Here is a 19,466-nt window from a genome sequence, read left to right as displayed (position 1 = left end):
GTGCGGCCAGTGTAGGAGATCGCTCCCCACACCATGATGCCGGGTGTTGGCCCTGTGTGCCTCGGTCGTATGCAGTCCTGATTGTGGCGCTCACCTGCACGGCGCCAAACACGCATACGACCATCATTGGCACCAAGTCAGAAGCGACTCTCATCGCTGAAGACGACACGTCTCCATTCGTCCCTCCATTCACGCCTGTCGCGACACCACTGGAGGCGGGCTGCACGATGTTGGGGCGTGAGCGGAAGACGGCCTAACGGTGTGTGGGACCGTAGCCCAGCTTCATGGAGACGGTTGCGAATGGTCCTCGCCGATACCCCAGGAGCAACTGTGTCCCTAATTTGCTGGGAAGTGGCGGTGCGGTCCCCTACGGCACTGCGTAGGATCCTACGGTCTTGGCGTGCATCCGTGCGTCGCTGCGGTCCGGTCCCAGGTCGACGGGCACGTGCACCTTCCGCCGACCACTGGCGACAACATCGATGTACTGTGGAGACCTCACGCCCCACGTGTTGAGCAATTCGGCGGTACGTCCACCCGGCCTCCCCCATGCCCACTATACGCCCTCGCTCAAAGTCCGTCAACTGCACATACGGTTCACGTCCACGCTGTCGCGGCATGCTACCAGTGTTAAAGACTGCGATGGAGCTCCATATGCCACGGCTAACTGACTGACACTGACGGCGGCGGTGCACAAATGCTGCGGAGCTAGCGCCATTCGACGGCCGACACCGCGGTTCCTGGTGTGTCCGCTGTGCCGTGCGTGTGATCATTGCTTGTACAGCCCTCTCGCAGTGTCCGGAGCAAGTATGGTGGGTCTGACACACCGGTGTCAATGTATTCTTTTTTCCATTCCCAGGCGTGTATACTAATACTTCAGTAAACAATCACGGTAGTACAGTTGATATGAATCATAGAATTTCAAAGTTTTCCGAGCACGTACGTACGACGAGTACGACCGCTGCGGCTCAGTGCTTCGTGTACTGAAGGTTTGCGCCATTTCTCAGAGAGCACAGCACTGTCAATTTCTCGAGTGTACCCGAGAAATTCTCGAGAAATTGCCTTCGCGTAGCGCGTTTCTCAAGCGCGATCATAGCCCATCCCTACAGCTCAATACTGTCTATTCTTTTATTTATTTGATTATTGTTGAAAAAATGTGTTTTTACAGTTTAGAAGGAGGCTGTATATGGGAAATGTTAACTCATCAGCTATCAATTCAGTGTAGTAATGGACTTGTCTCTTTTGTAGGGGTATCTGTGGCCATTTTAATATAATTTATTCTGAAATGCAAGACGCTGAAGTCGATGCTTAAATCCACATTTTCTTCTTGTTACGTGCTAGTGACATATTTGAGACTTCTGTCTACCACGATAGTTAACGAGATTTGTTTGACGATTATCTGCGCGCGCATTAAATTGCCATGTAAATACAGAGCACTGAGTCCAGTACATATTTTGAAACTAGTTGTGGTTTATTTGAAGTATCTTCACATCACACTGTGTGATTAGCTGCTGTAGTAGTTTTTCTGGCAGGTAAAGAGAATGTAAATTGAAACAATTTTTTTCTGCTCACTGACGTTAAAAGTTTTATAAAGACAACATTGTGTGATATTGTTTTATGGATTGTGTTTTGAGGCTAACAGGAGGTTAATAGAAGCACTGAAGTTCGTTCAGAAGGATGTGATTCCGTATTCCTGTAAATCCTACCAGCACTATTCCATTGCTACCGTACAGGGGGGGGGGGGGGGGGGGAAATAAAATGGTGTACGGAAATTCTTAATAAACCCAACCTGCTTTCAGGAAATGTGTTGCATTACTTACTGAACACCATTCATAGTATATAAAAAATTTAAGAACAATTTTGTGTGTTCCCAAGACATTTATTTAAAATCATCATAAATGACATGCTATAAGCACGTTTCTCTGTTAGGAGATATACAAATGCTTCTCCCAGTATCCTGCGGTAAAGTGATGGTAGTTTTCATGCTGAAATCATGTAACAATTCATGCGTTTGGTCCTCACCGCAGACGAAGAGGACATTTAATTAAAGGAACACTCATCAGATAGCGTGGGAGAGAGCGTTGTGCCTAAGCCAGGCTGCTACCCGCCTATGCCCCCGCTCTCTTGCCATGTCCACTGGTGTTTTCCCTTTGTTGTTTGGTAACAGCGTGGCGCTAGATAGCGCAAGGTAACTCACAGCCGTCTCCGATCCCGTGTACGCCGCCAGGTGAAGGGCAGTGTTGCCTTTCTGGTCCACAGCGTCCACGTTCAGACCTGGTGTTAGGAGAAGAGGAAACAGCGCGTCTTCTTTATTACCAAACGCTGCATAGTGCAATGGCGTTAGCCCCTCAGCATTGGCGGCATTGACTTCAGCACCGTAACTTATCAAGGTCTGCGTGATGTTCCCGTCGCCCGCTTGAGCTGCCAGGTGCAAGGCAGTGTTCAGTGAACTGTCCACGTGACGCACGTTTGCGCCGTAGTTTAACAGAAGCCTCACGGCCGGAACTTGGCGTCTACGGCAAGCCGTAAGCAGGGGCGTCTGCTGCAGATTATCGCAACACTCCTTGTCCATCTGGGCTGTCAGCATTACTTCCAGCGATTCGATACTGCCGCAGAAAACCGCCTCGTGTAAAGGTGTCTTCCCCTGACTGTTGCGGGATCTCGTGTCCGCATTTGACACCACCAACGCGAGGACAGCATTTGAGAAGTCATTCGCGGCGGCCACATGCAGCGGAGTGTTGCCGCTGCGGTTGGGGACGGACACGTCGGCGCCCAAGTACAGCAGCCTGGTCAGAGACCTGTACGCCAGCGTCTGGGCTGCCACGTGGAGCGGCGTGTTGCCAGCGACGTCTGCAGTGTTGACGCTGGCACCCAGATCCTTCAGCACTGGAAGTAGATCAGCGTTATCGAAGCGGACAGCCCAGTGCGCCACCGATGTCCCGTCTGCATTCGCCGCCGCTACAGAAGCACCTGCGCTGACCAGCTTCCTCACTACTTCCTCAGATCCTTTGCTGGCTGCAACGTGAAGGGCAGTGTTCTGCTGGTCGTCACACGCGTTCACGTCGCAGTTCAGGCTGATTAAGTAGTCGAGCGCTCTCAAATGTGCTGCAGCAGCTGCGAAGTGAAGTGGCGGTGCCGATTCCAGAGGCAGATCGCGGTTGGTTGACCCCAAAGCGCGCAGAGCTTTAATCAGTTGATCTGGACATCCTCTGTCAATAGCGTCGTTGGCTAGTGTTTTGTGCCTATGTTCGTATCTCTCTCTCCAAAAGCCTCCACTGTATTCTCCCGTCTCGGACCATGTTTCAAAACCTGAGTCTCTAAGAATAACACTGCCACTTGAACTTCTTCGCTCACTCTGAAATGACTGCTCCAACATGTTATCACCCTCACGTTCGTCTGTCGCCCTTGTAGCCACAGTACTTAAATCTTCCGGGAGAACAGGTGCTGTACTTAGATTATTTTCCGGAACCGGCACAGCGTTAGAACTCGCTTCCAATCGGTAGGCAACATTGGCCCCATCTTCGAGAATATGACCACCGCTGGTACACGTTTCCAAGTCTTGTATTTCAGTGGCATTTTCCCGTAAAGGCGCAGTATCTGTACCATCTTCCAGCACTGGCACAGCATCAATACCATCATCCAGCCCTGCCGCAGTGTCGGTATTATCTTCGAAATGAGCAACGTTCACAGCGGTCGCAATGTCAGTGTCGTTCTTCAGAACGACTGCAGTGTTGGAGTTTTGGTCCAGTCGAGATGGAGCTACCGAGTCCAATTCCAGGACAGGCGAAAGTTTCATCCCACGCTTCCGTGACCTGTGCAAGAGAGAACAGGAGAAACTTAACTTTTATGTTATGAAATCAATACGAAAAGAATGACTACCACGCTAAAGACTAACGAGAGTTTCTCACTAAATGCCACTTCATATCGAGTTCAACACCAGTAATTCTGCTGACAAAGCATTTAATAAACATTATAATGACCATGCATCAACGAGTGTAAAATTTCTGCTTGGCAGTAATTGACACATTATGCATTGTCACAGTAAGGTGGCGTTTTATTCGAATCATTACCAAAATGAGACAAAGTAGTAAAGGAGTTTTGCTATTTGGGGAGCAAAATAACTGATAATGGTCGAAGAAGAGAGGATATAAAATGTAGACTGGCAATGGGGAGGGAAGTGTTTGTGAAGGAGATAAATTTGTTAACATCAAGTATAGATTTAAGGGGCCGGTAGTCGTTTCTGAAAGTATTTCTATGGAGTGTAGTCATGTATGGAAGTGAAACATGGACGTTAAATAATTTGGACAAGAAGAGAACAGATTTCAAAATGTGGTGCTGAAGAAGAATGCTAAAGATTATATGGGTAGATCACATTCCTAATGAAGAGGTATTGAATAGAATTCGTGAGGAGTTTGTGGCACAACTTGACTGGAAGAAGGGATCGGTTGGTAGGACATGTTCTGAGCAATCAAGGAATCACCAGTTTAGTATTGGAGGGCAGCGTGAAGGGTAAAAATGGTAGAGGGAGACCAAGAGATGAATACACTAAGATTCAGAAGGACGTAGGCTGTAGTATATACTGGGAGATGTAACAGCTTGCACAGAAGAGACTAGCATGAAGAACTGCATCACACCAGTCTCAGGACTGAAGACAACAACAACAACAGCCAAGGTGATATGTTACGCTGTGTGTTTCAACCAACTAGCGTAACATGCTTCATGCGAAAAAACTTCAAGAATCTTAGAAATAATGCAATGACTTTAAAGAAAGACCTAATGATTATTGCGGTATTTCGCTGAACTTAATTTGGGAAACTGAATGAAAAAAAGTGTTCGCATCAAGGCAGACTCATAAAATCCCATATTTTACGCATACATGGACCAACAGAATATTCTAAAGTAACTGATTTTTATATGCTTTTACTTTTGCACTGGTATCTGATTGGCAGTATTTTATTTTCCCGTATCTTTTTTGCCTGATACATGAGTCTTCATGGCTTCCATCTTTCCAGTTCCTATTTTCTCCCTCCCCCCGCCCCCCCCCCCAACTTGCGTAGTTACTCCGTAATTAGTCCAATGTACACTCAGTAACAAAACTAGTTCAGTCATTACCGCAGAGATTTATATGAACCGCGAAGTTGGCAGAATGATCAAAGCCACTGTTACTTTGCGGACCTGTAACACAGATTTACTGGCACCACCACATTCACAACCCACACGAGCCTAGGTATTTGACGAGTTACAGTGTTAAAGCCATCTCTGACGACCCCACACCCCGAAAATTTCTCATTAAGCATTAGATGCAACATGTCAATTAGTATTATGCCATGTTTGGTATTATAATGAACATAGTGACACTATGTTTTAATGATAAAAAGCTGTTCAAATCGCAATAAATTACTTTTAGTTCTGGCAACCGCTTTCGGTCTGTGCTACCGTCTTCGGTGCAGAGGCTCCAGATGACGTGAAAATCCGGTTCAAGGAGCTGTTTTCTATCATCTAGTGGTGCTTGTCGCAAGCTGCAGCTCTTTTCACGGCTGCCGATGACGTCTGAAGCCTCTGCTCTGAAGACGGCTGCACAGAGAAAAACCGGGTGCAGCAATTAACAATAAATAATTTATTGCTTTTTCAAAATATTAAGTATGATAACCAAGGTTACTAAGTGATGTAAAAAATAATTACTAATGTACATTTCTGTTACCAATAATTCCAACTCCCGTAATTTGTATATTCGCTGACGTTTTGCTTGTCTACTTTCGCACGCACTGGTTGCTGCTCATTCGCTGCATCCCACTGCAACTGCCTAGCCACAGAAGCGGAGTGCTTTGGCCTGTAGCAGTGCGAGACACACAACCTTCTTACAATGACGCGACAAATGTCACGGGAAAACGATATGCACTTACACAGAAAGCGTAAACTAGCCTACGCATGGATAAAAGGGCAGTACACCAATGGAGCCGTCATGTATGCTCAGACGATTCATCAGAAAAGGTGTCCGACGTTATTATAGCAGTACGACGGGAATTGACAGCCTTTGAACGTGCAATGGCAGTTGGAGCTAGATGCGGTGGACATCCATCCTTCAAGAACCAGTTTACTTCTTAAACTTGCAATTACAGTTATTACAATATTTTTTTGAAAAACAATCATCAGATCTGACCAAACCAAGAGGGGGTGGGGGTAACAGCACAGATGACCACTACAATGACCCACAAGCCGGAACCAGTGGTCACCACTACGTCTTCAGACTCCGGTATTTAGAGCACCCGAAAGCAGAAAGGAACCACTAATACCAGAGTAGGAGGAAAAAAACACCTGACCCACAAATCAAGGAGGCTGTCTAACTACACTCCTTACCGGACAGCAGCGGCAAGGTGCAGAAAAGTACACGGCCTAATATACACTAAGCTCCAGGGCACGTAACTGGGGCATTAGCGGCCACTAGGCAGGAAAAATACCACTGAGGGAACATCTACATCTACATGACTACTCTGCAATTCACATTTAAGTGCTTGGCAGAGGGTTCATCGAACCACAATCATACTATCTCTCTACTATTCCACTCCCGAACAGCGAGCGGGAAAAACGAACACCTAAACCTTTCTGTTCGAGCTCTGATTTCTCTTATTTTATTTTGATGATCATTCCTACCTATGTAGGTTGGGCTCAACAAAATATTTTCGCATTCGGAAGAGAAAGTTGGTGACTGAAATTTGGTAAAAAGGTCTCGCCGCGACGAGAACCGTCTATGCTGTAATGACTTCCATCCCAACTCGTATCATATCTGCCACACTCTCTCCCCTATAACGCGATAATACAAAACGAGCTGCCCTTCTTTGCACCCTCTCGATGTCCTCCGTCAATCCCACCTGGTAAGGATCCCACACCGCGCAGCAATATTCTAACAGAGGACGAACGAGTGTAGTGTAAGCTGTCTCTTTAGTGGACTTGTTGCATCTTCTAAGTGTCCTGCCAATGAAACGCAACCTTTGGCTCGCCTTCCCGACAATATTATCTATGTGGTCCTTCCAACTGAAGTTGTTTGTAATTTTAACACCCAGGTACTTAGTTGAATTGACAGCCTTGAGAATTGTACTATTCATCGAGTAATCGAATTCCAACGGATTTCTTTTGGAACTCATGTGGATCATCTCACACTTTTCGTTATTTAGCGTCAACTGCCACCTGACACACCATACAGCAATCTTTTCTAAATCGCTTTGCAGCTGATACTGGTCTTCGGATGACCTTACTAGACGGTAAATTACAGCATCATCTGCGAACAGTCTGAGAGAACTGCTCAGATTGTCATCCAGGTCATTTATATAGATCAGGGACAGTAGAGGTCCCAGGACGCTTCCCTGGGGAACACCTGATATCACTTCAGTTTTACTCGATGATTTGCTGTCTATTACTACGAACTGCGACCTTCCTGGCAGGAAATCACGAATCCAGTCGCACAACGGAGACGATACCCCATAGCTCCGCAGCTTGATTAGAAGTCGCTTGTGAGGAACGGTGTCAAAAGCTTTCCGGAAATCTAGAAATACGGAATCAACTTGAGATCCCCTGTCGATAGCGGCCATTACTTCGTGCGAATTAAGAGCTAGCTGCGTTGCACAAGAGCGATGTTTTCTGAAGCCATGCTGATTACGTGTCAATAGATCGTTCCCTTCGAGGCGATTCATAATGTTTGAATACAGTATATGCTCCAAAACCCAACTGCCAACCGACGTCAATGATATAGGTCTGTAGTTAAATGGATTACTCCTACTACCCTTCTTGAACACTGGTGCGACCTGCGCAATTTTCCAATCTGTAGGTACAGATCTATCGGTGAGCGAGCGGTTGTATATGAGTGCTAAGTAGGGAGCTATAGTATCAGCGTAGTCTGAAAGGAACCTAATCGGTATACAATCTGGACCTGAAGACTTGCCCGTATCAAGCGATTTGAGTTGCTTCGCAACCCCTAAGGTATCTACTTCTAAGAAACTCATGCTAGCAGATGTTCGTGTTTCAAACTCTGGAATATTCCATTCGTCTTCCCTGGTGAAGGAATTACGGAAAACTGCGTTCAATAACTCCGCTTCAGCGGCACAGTCGTCGATAACAGTACCATCGGCACTGCGCAGCGAAGATATTGACTGCGTCTTGCCGCTTGTGTACTTTACATACGACCAGAATTTATTCGGATTTTCTACCAAATTTCGAGACAATGTTTCGTTGTGGAACCTATTAAAGGCATCTCGCATCGAAGTACGTGCCAAATTTCGCGCGTCTGTAAATTTTAGCCCATCTTCGGGATTTCGCGTTCTTCTGAACTTCGCATGCTTTTTCCGTTGCCTCTGCAACAGCTTTCGGACCTTTTTTGTGTACCACGGGGGATCCGTTCCATCTCTTACCAATTTATGAGGTATGAATATCTCAATTGCTGTTGCTACTATATCTTTGGATTTGAGCCACATCTCTTCTACATTCGCATAGTCAGTTCGGAAGGAATGGAAATTGTCTTTTAGGAAGGCTTCTAGTGGCACTTTATCCGCTTTTTTAAATAAAATTATTTTGCGTTTGTTTCTGATGGATTTGGAAGAAATGACCTTGTGATCACTAATCCCTGTATCAGTCATGATGCTCTCTATCAGCTCTGGATTGTTTGTGGCCAAGAGGTCAAGTGTGGTTTCGCAACCATTTACAATTCGCGTGGGTTCGTGGACTAACTGCTCGAAATAATTTTCGGAGAAAGCATTTAGGACAATCTCGGAAGACGTTTTCTGCCTACCACCGGTTTTGAACAAGTATTTTTGCCAACATACCGAGGGTAGGTTGAAGTCCCCACCAACTATAACCGTATGAGTGGGGTATTTATTTGTTACGAGACTCAAACTTACTCTGAACTGTTCCGCAACTGCATCATCGGAGTCTGGGGGTCGGTAGAAGGAGCCAATTATTAACTTAATTCGGCTGTTAAGTATAACCTTCACCCACACCAATTCGCACGGAGTATCTACTTCGACTTCACTACAAGGTAAACCACTACTGACAGACACAAACACTCCACCACCAATTCTGCCTAATCTATCTTTCCTGAACACCGTCTGAGACTTCGTAAAAATTTCTGCGGAACTTATTTCAGGCTTTAGCCAGCTTTCTGTACCTAAAACGGTATCAGCTTCTGTGCTTTCTATTAGCGCTTGAAGCTCGGGGACTTTTCCAGCGCAACTACAACAATTTACAACTATAATTCCGACTGTTCCTTGATCCAAGCACGTCCTGTAATTGCCAAGCACCCTTTGACATTGCGGCCCATCCCGCACTTTCCCGAGGCCTTCTAACCTAAAAAACCGCCCAGTCCACGCCACATAGCCTCCGCTACCCGTGAAGCGGTCAGCTGAGTGTAGTGAACTCCTGACCTATTCAGCGGAACCCGAAACCCCACCACCCTATGGCGCAAGTCAAGGAATCTGCAAGCCAATACGGTCGCAAAACCGTCTGAGCCTCTGATTCAGACCCTCCACCCGGCTCTGCACCAAAGGTCCGCAGTCGGTTCTGTCAACGATGCTGCAGATGGTGAGCTCTGCCTTCATCTCGTAAGCAAGACCGGCAGCCTTCACCAAATCAGATAGCCGCTGGAATCCAGAGAGAATTTCCTCAGATCCAAAGCGACACACGTCATTAGTGCCGACATTTGCCACCATCTGCAGCTCGCTGCACCTTCATGGCATCCGGAAGGACCCTTTCCACATCAGGAATGACTCCTCCCGGAATGCACACGGAGTGCACACTGGATTTCTTCCCCTCCTTAGCCTCCGTATCCCTCACAAACAATAACATATAGAATGCAACAATTAATAATAAGAAGTGGAGGAAGGCTAGTTAGGTTCGCCTTATCCAAATGCTCCACTCGCTGCTCTTCATCTCTGCGACACTGTGAGCAGCAACACGCAAGCAAATGGCGAGATTACACACTCGTGGAGGTTTCACTACTTGAATTTAGGTCCACACAGCATCAACTTCGTGGGTCCGTTTCACAACGAGGTTATACCCCTCGTGGCTACAGCTCTTCCATCTAGCAGTGCATGTGGGCCGCCAGTGGTCCAATCGTGTTCTTACGCTGTTCGGACCTGGCTGCTCCTCCTTTCTCAACCGAATTGCCGACTCACACGACACGGAAACACCGCAACTTCGCCCCAAAGATGGTACCACCTTTACTAGATATAACTGCCGCTGCTGCCACTAGCAGACAAACACTTGCAAATGGAGTGGCGCCAATGAACAGAAGAAGCAGCCAACCATAACAATACCAACACGGCTCGGATATCGTTAGGGAACTTAATAATGAATAGTGTCAAAAGTGTTCTGAGATTATCAGATTACAGACATTACCTTTCGACATGGGCAATGCAGCGGCCAACGACCTTCCCTGAACGACCGAGAGCAGTGGGGTTCCCGTAGTGTTGTCAGTATTAACAGATGAGCAACAATGCTTGCAGTAACTGCAGAAACGTACGGGCGAATTTATCCTTTAGGACGGTGTGGCGAAATTTGGCGTTAATAAGAAAATTTTCTTGGAGAAATGTGCAGGAAAGTAGAAGAAAATATGCAAAACGGAAGAACTGATTTAGCCTACAGAACAACAAATCAATTTTTTTTAACAAACGTAAAACATTACTCTCAGGCACAATAGAAAATCAAGAGGGGAAAATGCTGTTTGGTGAAGACATGCTGAAGAGATGGAAAGAATACATAGAGGAGTTGTATGCTGGAACACCTCTTTCGGAGGAAGTAATAGGAAGAGAAGAGGAAGTAGACGAAGATGACAAGGGAGATGACATTCTGCAAGAAGAATTTGACAGAGCTCTAAAAGAACTACAGGACAACAAAGCAACGGGTATTGATGACATCCCTGCAGAACTAATAAAGAATGCTGGTGACGGCATGAAAATGATGCTGCTTAAACTTATTAGGTCCATCTATAACACAGGAGAGATACCGACAGACTTCCAGAAATGTACCATTGTTCCTATACCAAAGAAGGCAGCAGCTACAAAATGTGAACAGCACCGAACTCTTAGCCTAATATCACATGCATCAAAAATTCTCATAAAAATAGTTCTGAAGAGAATTGAAGAGAAGGTGGAGGATATGCTGAGTGAAGATCAGTTTGGTTTCAGAAGGGGATTGGGAACAAGAGAGGCGATTCTGGCACTAAGACTCATTATCGAAAAGCAATTACAGAAAAATAAACCAACTTATATTGCCTTTATAGACATGGAAAAGGCATTTGATAACGTTATCTGGCAAGAGATGTTCAGAGTGCTGAGGAAAATTGGAATAAAGTACAAAGATATCCGCGTGATACTCAGTTTGTATAAGAATGAGGTGGCAGTGATTAGGAACTGTCACCAGGAACAACAAGCAAATATTAGAAAAGGGGTAAGACAAGGATGTGCTCTCTCCTCTTATATTCAATGCTGACATCCAGGAAGCTATAGACCAAGTTCGAGAAACTACTGAGGTGGGGATCAAAATTAATGGGCAGAAGATAGACATGGTACGTTATGCAGATGATATTGCTATAGTCACGGAGACAGAAGAAGATCTAGAGGAAGTCCTCAGAACAACGGAAAAAATTCTATACAATCAGTACGGAATGAGAATAAACAAGAAAAAGACTAAAGTGATGGTATGCAGTACAGGAGCAGAATATGAACCTCCGAGAATTAGAATTGGAAGAGAGGAGCTGGAAGTGATACAGGAATTTACTTACCTGGAAAGCAAAATCACAAGGGATGGTAGAAGCCGGAAAGAAATTGCGACCAGAATACAAAAGGCCAAAATTGCATTTAATCGGAGAAGGAACTTACTCACCAGCAACAACATCAGTCTGAAAATAAGGAAACGCATCATGAAAGGTTTCGTTTGGAGTGTGGCCCTATATGGATGTGAAACTTGGACAGTTGGAAGAGCAGAGAGAAGACGGCTAGAGGCCCTGGAGATGTGGTGCTATAGAAGGATGATGAAGATCAGCTGGACAGACAAAGTAACAAATGAAGAGGTGCTTAGAAGAGTACAGGAAACCAGATCTCTGTGGAGGCACATCCAAACAAGAAGAGACAAACTTGTAGGGCACATCCTACGACACAACAATATCATTGGAACAATAGCAGAAGGAGTTATTGAGGGAAGGAATCGGCGGGGACGACCAAGGATATCATACATGCAACAGATCATGAATGACGTTGGATGTAACACATATGTGGAAATGAAGAGGAAAGCAGACAGAAGAGAGGAATGGCGCTCTGCTGCAAACCAACCTCAGGGTTGAACACTAAAAGAAAAGAAGAAGCTATGGCAGTGCACGTCTTATGCGAATGCCTTCATTAACAGCATCAAATCGCCCCTCTTAGGGTCGTGACCCTACCGGTTGGACCCTAGACGACTGGATAACCATGGTTGGGTCAGATTATTCCCGATTTCAGTCGGTAGGAGCTGATGGTTTGATTCGAGGGTCTCGCATACCTCACAGAGCCTCGAACCCAAGTTGTCAGTAGAAGGAAGAGAGGGGTGACCGGGTGGGATGGGCAGAGAGGGAGCAGGTCGTGTAGGATAAACGATTAAGGCACTTATTCCTCAATTTTCTTTTGTTTCATGTAAACCAGGCTATCGGCGAGTGTGGGGAGTGACGGTCATGGCACTTGACACACAGAGGCGGCGAAACACAGGCACTCTCATGGAATGAATACCCACATCCACCGAATAGAGTGCCCACTTTACAGTGGATGATTTTTACTAGAAACACAATTACCAAAAAACACCTCATGAGAGGTCGGATATATGGTTTCATGTCACACTGGTAACACGCAGTCTTGACCCTTCTCAAAAGCTCGCGTGAAGGCATCAACAGTATCAATGCAACTGTCTCTACAGCCTCTCTGAAAACGCCACACAAAATGAATGCACCAACATTCCAGATTGGCCCAGAGTTCATCAGTTTGAGGGCTGAGGTCATAACGAAAAATAACTCCCCAAACCCTTCACTTCAAATTTCTAGGCTGATAGGTCGTGGTCGATGTATAACACTCTCCCCTGACGTTTCGTCTCCGGCTGCGGAAGATATCCTCCGTAGTAAAGCGGCGAACTGAAAAGAGAACTCGAGGAAGCGCTGATTGTATAGACAGTGAAGAGGGCGCCACTGTCCATCAAGGGGGTGGGCTATAAGACTGTCACTGGTAATGTTAACGTTCTCGAGTAAAAGTAATCGATCGTCACGCTTCCGGTGGAACACTGTCATCCAAATTTTATACAGTTTCAATACCCTCCTTCCTGTCAGAATTATTACGGCGTTTATCAATCTCCATAGCCTCTCTATACTTGGGCGCATAATAATGCGACGTTTTAGATGTGAAGCTCGTCTCTACGTATTTTATTTCATGATTGCCTTCCTGGTAACCACGTTTTGGTACGGCCGATTTATCCATGTTGGACAGCAATAATTCCTCTTACGTTCAACAAATCGAGTTAACCCTTCTCTTTGTAGTACCGATATAAATATGCCCACAACTACAAGGAATTTTATATACTCCCGGTGGTGCGGAAGGATGTTGTGCATCTTTTGCCAATCTTAAATATTCTTTTATTTTCCTGGTGGATCTGAAAATCGTTTCCACCATATACTTGCTTAACCCTTTCCAAAAGTGATCTGTGGCGTTACTAATGAACGGAAAGAAAATCTTGCCATTGGTCGACTGGTTTTCTTTGTCGCTCCAATTCTTTACCTAGTGCGAAGTGCTCGATCTATCTCCTTGTTAGCATAGCCATTCTTCGCGAAAGTCGACCGTAGATATTCAGTCTCGTCTTTTCAATAGACACGTTCACAAATTTGGTATGCCCTGTCTACCAATGTTTCCACTACTTTTGTTTAGGGTGGTGATCTTTACGCAGATAACGATCAGTATGTGTGACCTTTCTATACACTTCATGGCCCAGCATTCGGTCCCGTCGGTTATCAGACACTTAGAAAAATCACTTGCCCGTTACTCTCAATCTCCATAGTAAAATGCATTTTCAGATTAATGCTGTTTAGATGTCTTAGGAAGGCATCCAACTCCTCTGTTCTGTGTGTCCATACTACGAAAGTCATCGACACAGCGATGCCATCTGGCTGGTGTTTTAGCCACAGAGGACAGACTGTCCATAAACTGTTCATAAAAGTCACAACTGTTGGAAGTAAGTTGTGATGAGATACTGTCTAGTTGAACATAAGATGAAGTGCCGCCTGGGTAACACGAATAAATCGGCTGTTGCAGGACATTTTTTACAGAAAGGTAATCATGAAATAAAATTCATAGATACGAGCATCATATCCAAAACCTCTCATTGTTATGAACTCATGTATAGAGAGGCTATCGAGGTAGTTAAAAACTGTAAGAATTTTAACAGGAAAGAGGAAGGTGTTAAACTGGATAAATTTGGATTTCAGCTTTACATCGTAAGCGTGACGACCGATTACTTTTAATTGAGAATGTTGGCATTACCACAGACTGTATTACAGCCGACGCCACGTGATGGATTGTGGTGCCCTCTGCTTTGCCTGTATAATCAGCGTTTCCTGGAGTTATCTTTGCAGTTCTCTGCTATATCTCAGGGGATGTCTCCCGCAATGAGAGACCAAACGTCGGGGGAGACTTCTGCAAATCGACCACGGCCTGTCAGCTCGGAAGTTTTAAGTGCAGATAGCGGCCGTAAACGCCTACATTGTATGATCTTCTCCCTCAACCAAGCCTGAGTGTGGTAATGAGTAATGGACACTGGGATGTCGCAAGGATGGTCACAGGCATTACGGGCCACAGATTCGGGGTGGAACTAGGTTTTATCAGAAGCAAAAGGATCTGCATTTTAGAGTGTACATTTCATTAAACTTGCCTCCGATAGTTTGCATTAAATACAACGGCTTGATGTTGACGAATGTATCAATCCTGGTGAAGACCAGGTTGTGGGAAAAAGAGTTCCACCGTAAGGCAGCGAACCTGGCTCTCTTCCCAAGGTATAGCCAGGGAAGGGGAAGGCCACTGAGTCGTAAGGAGCAGCACTGAAAGAGCCATTGCCAGCTTAAGAAACAGTTGTAGAGGAGCAGCCATCTTCAATGCTTATCTTACACCAAACGTGATCTCTTACACCGCTGACTCCAGTCAGTGGTGGGGGGGGGGGGGGGCAGCTTTTATGCCACTCAATCTCCCAAACCCAGAAAGTCTTACGACGTAGGACACAATGCCGGTCAGTTTCAGAAACGCCCATCTGAAGGAGCGGTTGCTGCGTAGCCTGTTTGGCCAGCCACTCAGTAAGTAAGTTGCCTGGAATTCCAATTTGTCCTGGGGTCCACACAAACACCACTGAATGACTGGAAGATTCCAGGGTAGAGGTGGACTCCTGGATGTTCGGTATCAGAAGATGGTTCCGATAGCACAGGTCAATAGCATGTAAGATGCTCAGGGATGCAGAACAGAGAAGGACTCACCGGGACGGGAACGGATGTAATGAAGTGCACGAGATATGGCCACAAGCTCTGCAAAGAATACACCGCAGCCAGCGGCCAAGGAATGCTGTTCAATATGGCCTCTGTGGACACAGGCGAAGCCAACATTACTATCAGCCATTGAGCCGTCAGTGTAAATAACTTCAGAGCCCCGCAACACGTGAAGAATCGAGAGGAAGTGACAGCGGAGAGCGGCTGGATTAACGGAGTCCTTAGTTCCAGGTAAGGTCCAGAGGTAGTTTCACGTAAAGTGTACACCATGGAGGTGTACGTGATTGGACTTCATGTAGAGGTGGTAGTAGTGTAGTCAATTGGGCGTCGAAAACCAGTCCTAAGAATCGATCGTCTCTACTACAGAGAGTGGATCGTCGTGAAGATACAGTTGAAGTTCCGGATGAAAGATACGAAGCCGACAGAAGCGCATGACACATGACTTCACGGCTGAAAACTAGAAGCCGTGGGCTACATCCCCTGACTGCGCCTTGTGAATGGCTCCCTGTATGCACCACTCATCAACACCGGTACAGGAGGAGCAATATGAAATGGAGAAATAATCTGCGTATAGAGAAGAGGATACCGACGGGCCTGCTGCTGTGCCATTGATGGCCACCAAAAATAGAGAGAGAGACTCAGTATTGAACACTGCAGAACGGCATTCTCCTGAATACGATGAAACTATGGGAAGCAACAACTTGGACACGCGAGCACGGAGCGACAAGAAGTTTGATAAAAATCTGGAGCGAGCCCCGGATACCCCACTCATACAACGTGGCAAGGAAATGTCGGCAGGTCGTGGCGTATGCTTTACGTATGGAAAAAATGACGGCACCCAGATGTTGGCGTCGGCAAAAGGTTGTACGGATAGCAGACTCAAAGGACACAAGATTATCAGGGGTAAAACGACCCAGGCGGAAGCTGCCCTGACATGAAGCCTTTAGGCCACGTGACTCCAGGACTCAACCAACCGCAGACACACCATAGCTGCCCACATCAAGTGGATTTTTACCAAGTTTTAGGACCGGAAGGATTGTGCTCTCCCACCATTGCCATGGAAAGATGCCATCACACCAGATCCGGTTGAAGATGAGATATCGCTTGTAGTCACACGAGATGTTTAATCATCTGACGGCGGATCCGATCCAGCAGGAGCTGCGTCGGGGCAGTGTGCAAGGGCGCTGAAGAGCTCCCACTCTGTAAATTGGGCGTTATAGGGTTCACTGTGGCGTGTAATGTACGAGAGCAGTTTCCTCTCCATCCGCTGTTTTAGGGGTGCGAAAGGCGGAGGGGGGGGGGGGGGGGGAAGTTCTCTGACGCAGAGACTGGGGCATAGCGCTCAGCCAAGTGCTCGGCCATTTACATCTATATTTATACTCCGCAAGCCACCAAACTGGGTGTGGCGGAGGGCACTTAAGGTGCCACCGTCACTACCACCCTTTCCTGTTCCAGTCGCGTTTGGTTCGCGGAAAGAACGACTGCCGGCAAGCCTCCGTGCGCTCTCTAATCTCTAATTTTAGATTCGTGATCTCCTCGGGAGGTATAAGCACGGGGAAGCAATATATTCGATATCTCATCCAGAAACGCACCGTCTCGAAACCTTGACAGCAAGCTACACCGAGATGCACAGCGCCTCTCTTGCTGAGTCTACCACTTGGGTTTGATAAACATCTCTGTAACGCTATCACGCTTACCAAGTAACCCAGTGACGAAACGCGCCGCTCTTCTTTGGATCTTCTCTATCTCCTCTGTCAACCCAACCTGGTACGAATCCCACGCCGATGAGCAATACTGAAATATACGTCGAAAGAGGGTTTTGCAAGCCGTCTCCTTTGTTGATGGACTACATTTCCTAAGGACTGTCCCAATGAATCTCAACCTGGTACCCGCCTTACTAACAAATTTTATATGATCATTCCACTTCAAATCGTTCCGTACGCATACTCCCAGATATTTTACAGAGGTAACTGCACCAGTGATTGTTCCGCTATCATATAATCATATGATAATGGATCCTCCTTTCTACGTATCAGCAATCTACTGTCTATGTTAAGGGTCAGTTGCCACTCCCTGCACAAAGTACCTATCCGCTGCACATCTTCCAGCACTGCGCTGCAATTTTCTTACGCTGCAACTTCTCTGTATACAGTAGCACCATCCGCGAAAAGCCGCCTGGCCGCACATCGCGTTTGTGTCGGCAGAGAGCACTCCACTGATTGACACATACTGAGATGTGGTACCCAAATAGACATCTGGCCTTCGCGCAGACGTAGGAAGACGGCGTATGACATTCAATGATTGACACGTACCTCTCTCAATACTCCTGTTTCCGTCGTTTTATAAGCATGCGAAGGTGGGCACAGAGCAGCTTAAAGGCTAATAGGTGCTCTAGGGAGGGTGCTGCGTATGTTGCTGTAGAGCTCGTCATCTTAATTGCCTCAGCGACTTCCGGCGACCACCAAGGGACTGTCTTTCGCCCAAGAACGAAGGATCGCATTTCCTGCAAAAGAACTGCTGTCTTGGTAAGCAGCTCAACCACAACATTCATGGCATCATGGCACCTCGTGGGAGAGATTCAACGGTAACAGCAGAGGTGAAAGCTACCCAGTCTGCCTTGTTTAAAACCCATCTCGGTAGGCGTCCGTGGGCATGACGCTGGGACAGTGACAGGAAGATGGGGAAGTGGTCACTACCACACAGGTTGTCATGTGCACTCCAGTCGATAGATGGGAAGAGTTCTGCGCTACAAATTGATAAATCAATGGCCGAGCAACTACCATGAGTCACAATGAAATGTGGGGTTGCCCGAGTATTTAAGAGGCATAGGTTGAGTTAGTAAATTTTCGACATGTCTCCCATGGCCAGCAAGCATGGTGCTACTCCACAAAGGGTTATGGGAGTCAAAATCTCCCTAAAGTAGGAAAGGTTTAGGGAGTTTACTACTCAGTGATGCCAATACGTTCAGGGGTACCGTACCATCTGGAGGGAGGTATACGTTGCAAACTTATTTCCTACGTCGTCCATATCCCTACAGCCACAGCGTCAAGAGTAGTTTGAAGGGGCACAGGTTCACTACACACCGAGTTCAGGACAAAATAAAACTCCACCTGACATATTCGCTAAGGTTCTCGTAAAATCCGCTGTAGCTAAGAAGGGCAGGAGTCCGCATTTCTTGGAACCATATTTCCTGGAGGGCAATGCAGAAAGCAGGTGGAAAGCGTAGCAGTTGCCGTATCTCAGCCAGGTGGTGGAAAATACCACCGCAATTCCACTGGAGGATGACGTGATAGACTGAGAAGGCATGAGACAGTCAAGTAGTCTACACCACAGGGTCACCTGCTGCCACCGATGTATTTCCTAGTTCCTCCGCAGATACCAGAATCTTCAGCTCATCCTCAGGTCCACAGCTTGCAGGCAGCGGTGGTGTGGGGGCCACCGCAATTCCCTTGGTCTTGGGGGTCTTCTTTCTGCATTTCTGTCGTTAATCTTTGGGTTTATCTGGCTGGAAGGGCTTCACTGATTCAATCTCTGGGACCCAGGATGATCTTAAAGTCCTGTGACAAGCTGCTTTTGGATACTTCAGCCACTGTCCGGTGTCATATTCCCCACTCTCAGAAACCTGGGAGGTGAATGATCCAAGGGTTCCCTTCCTATTGAGGAGAGGTGAAGAGGACTTCTCTGGATGAGAAGTGGGGAGCCGTGTTGGGCTCATCGTATGTGTTGGTTTAAACCTTGGTTCTCATTCTGTGTTTGGTTGACCGCAGTTGTTGCGATCATGCTGCTGTTCGCTCTCTCTGTGAGAGGCAGCAGCGCTGTTTATCCATATTCGCTCCTTGTACTACCTTTGGTCTGGTGCTTATAGTTTAAGGCTGTGCTGTGTGCGAGCAGTCGGTCGGTTGGCGTGGAGCAGCGAGGAAATCTCCGTGCGTGGGGCTGGAAGGAC

General features: G+C 46.6%; 1 protein-coding gene across 1 annotated transcript in view; it reads right to left on the bottom strand.

Annotated features, from left to right (window-relative positions):
* Nucleotides 1-776: 776 nt before the first annotated feature.
* Nucleotides 777-19,466, bottom strand: part of LOC126354356 (receptor-interacting serine/threonine-protein kinase 4-like) — a 65,672-nt gene continuing 46,982 nt past the window's right edge. Inside the window, exon 2 of the mRNA XM_050003931.1 lies at nucleotides 777-3,809. Within this exon, the coding sequence (XP_049859888.1) occupies nucleotides 2,057-3,809 (1,753 nt within the window). The 3' untranslated portion in view covers nucleotides 777-2,056. The remainder of the gene's footprint in view (nucleotides 3,810-19,466) is intronic.

This window comes from Schistocerca gregaria, chromosome 3, assembly GCF_023897955.1.
Source record: "Schistocerca gregaria isolate iqSchGreg1 chromosome 3, iqSchGreg1.2, whole genome shotgun sequence".
In the NCBI taxonomy this organism is placed as follows: Eukaryota; Metazoa; Arthropoda; class Insecta; order Orthoptera; family Acrididae; genus Schistocerca; species Schistocerca gregaria.
This window is presented reverse-complemented; position numbering and strand designations above follow the sequence as displayed.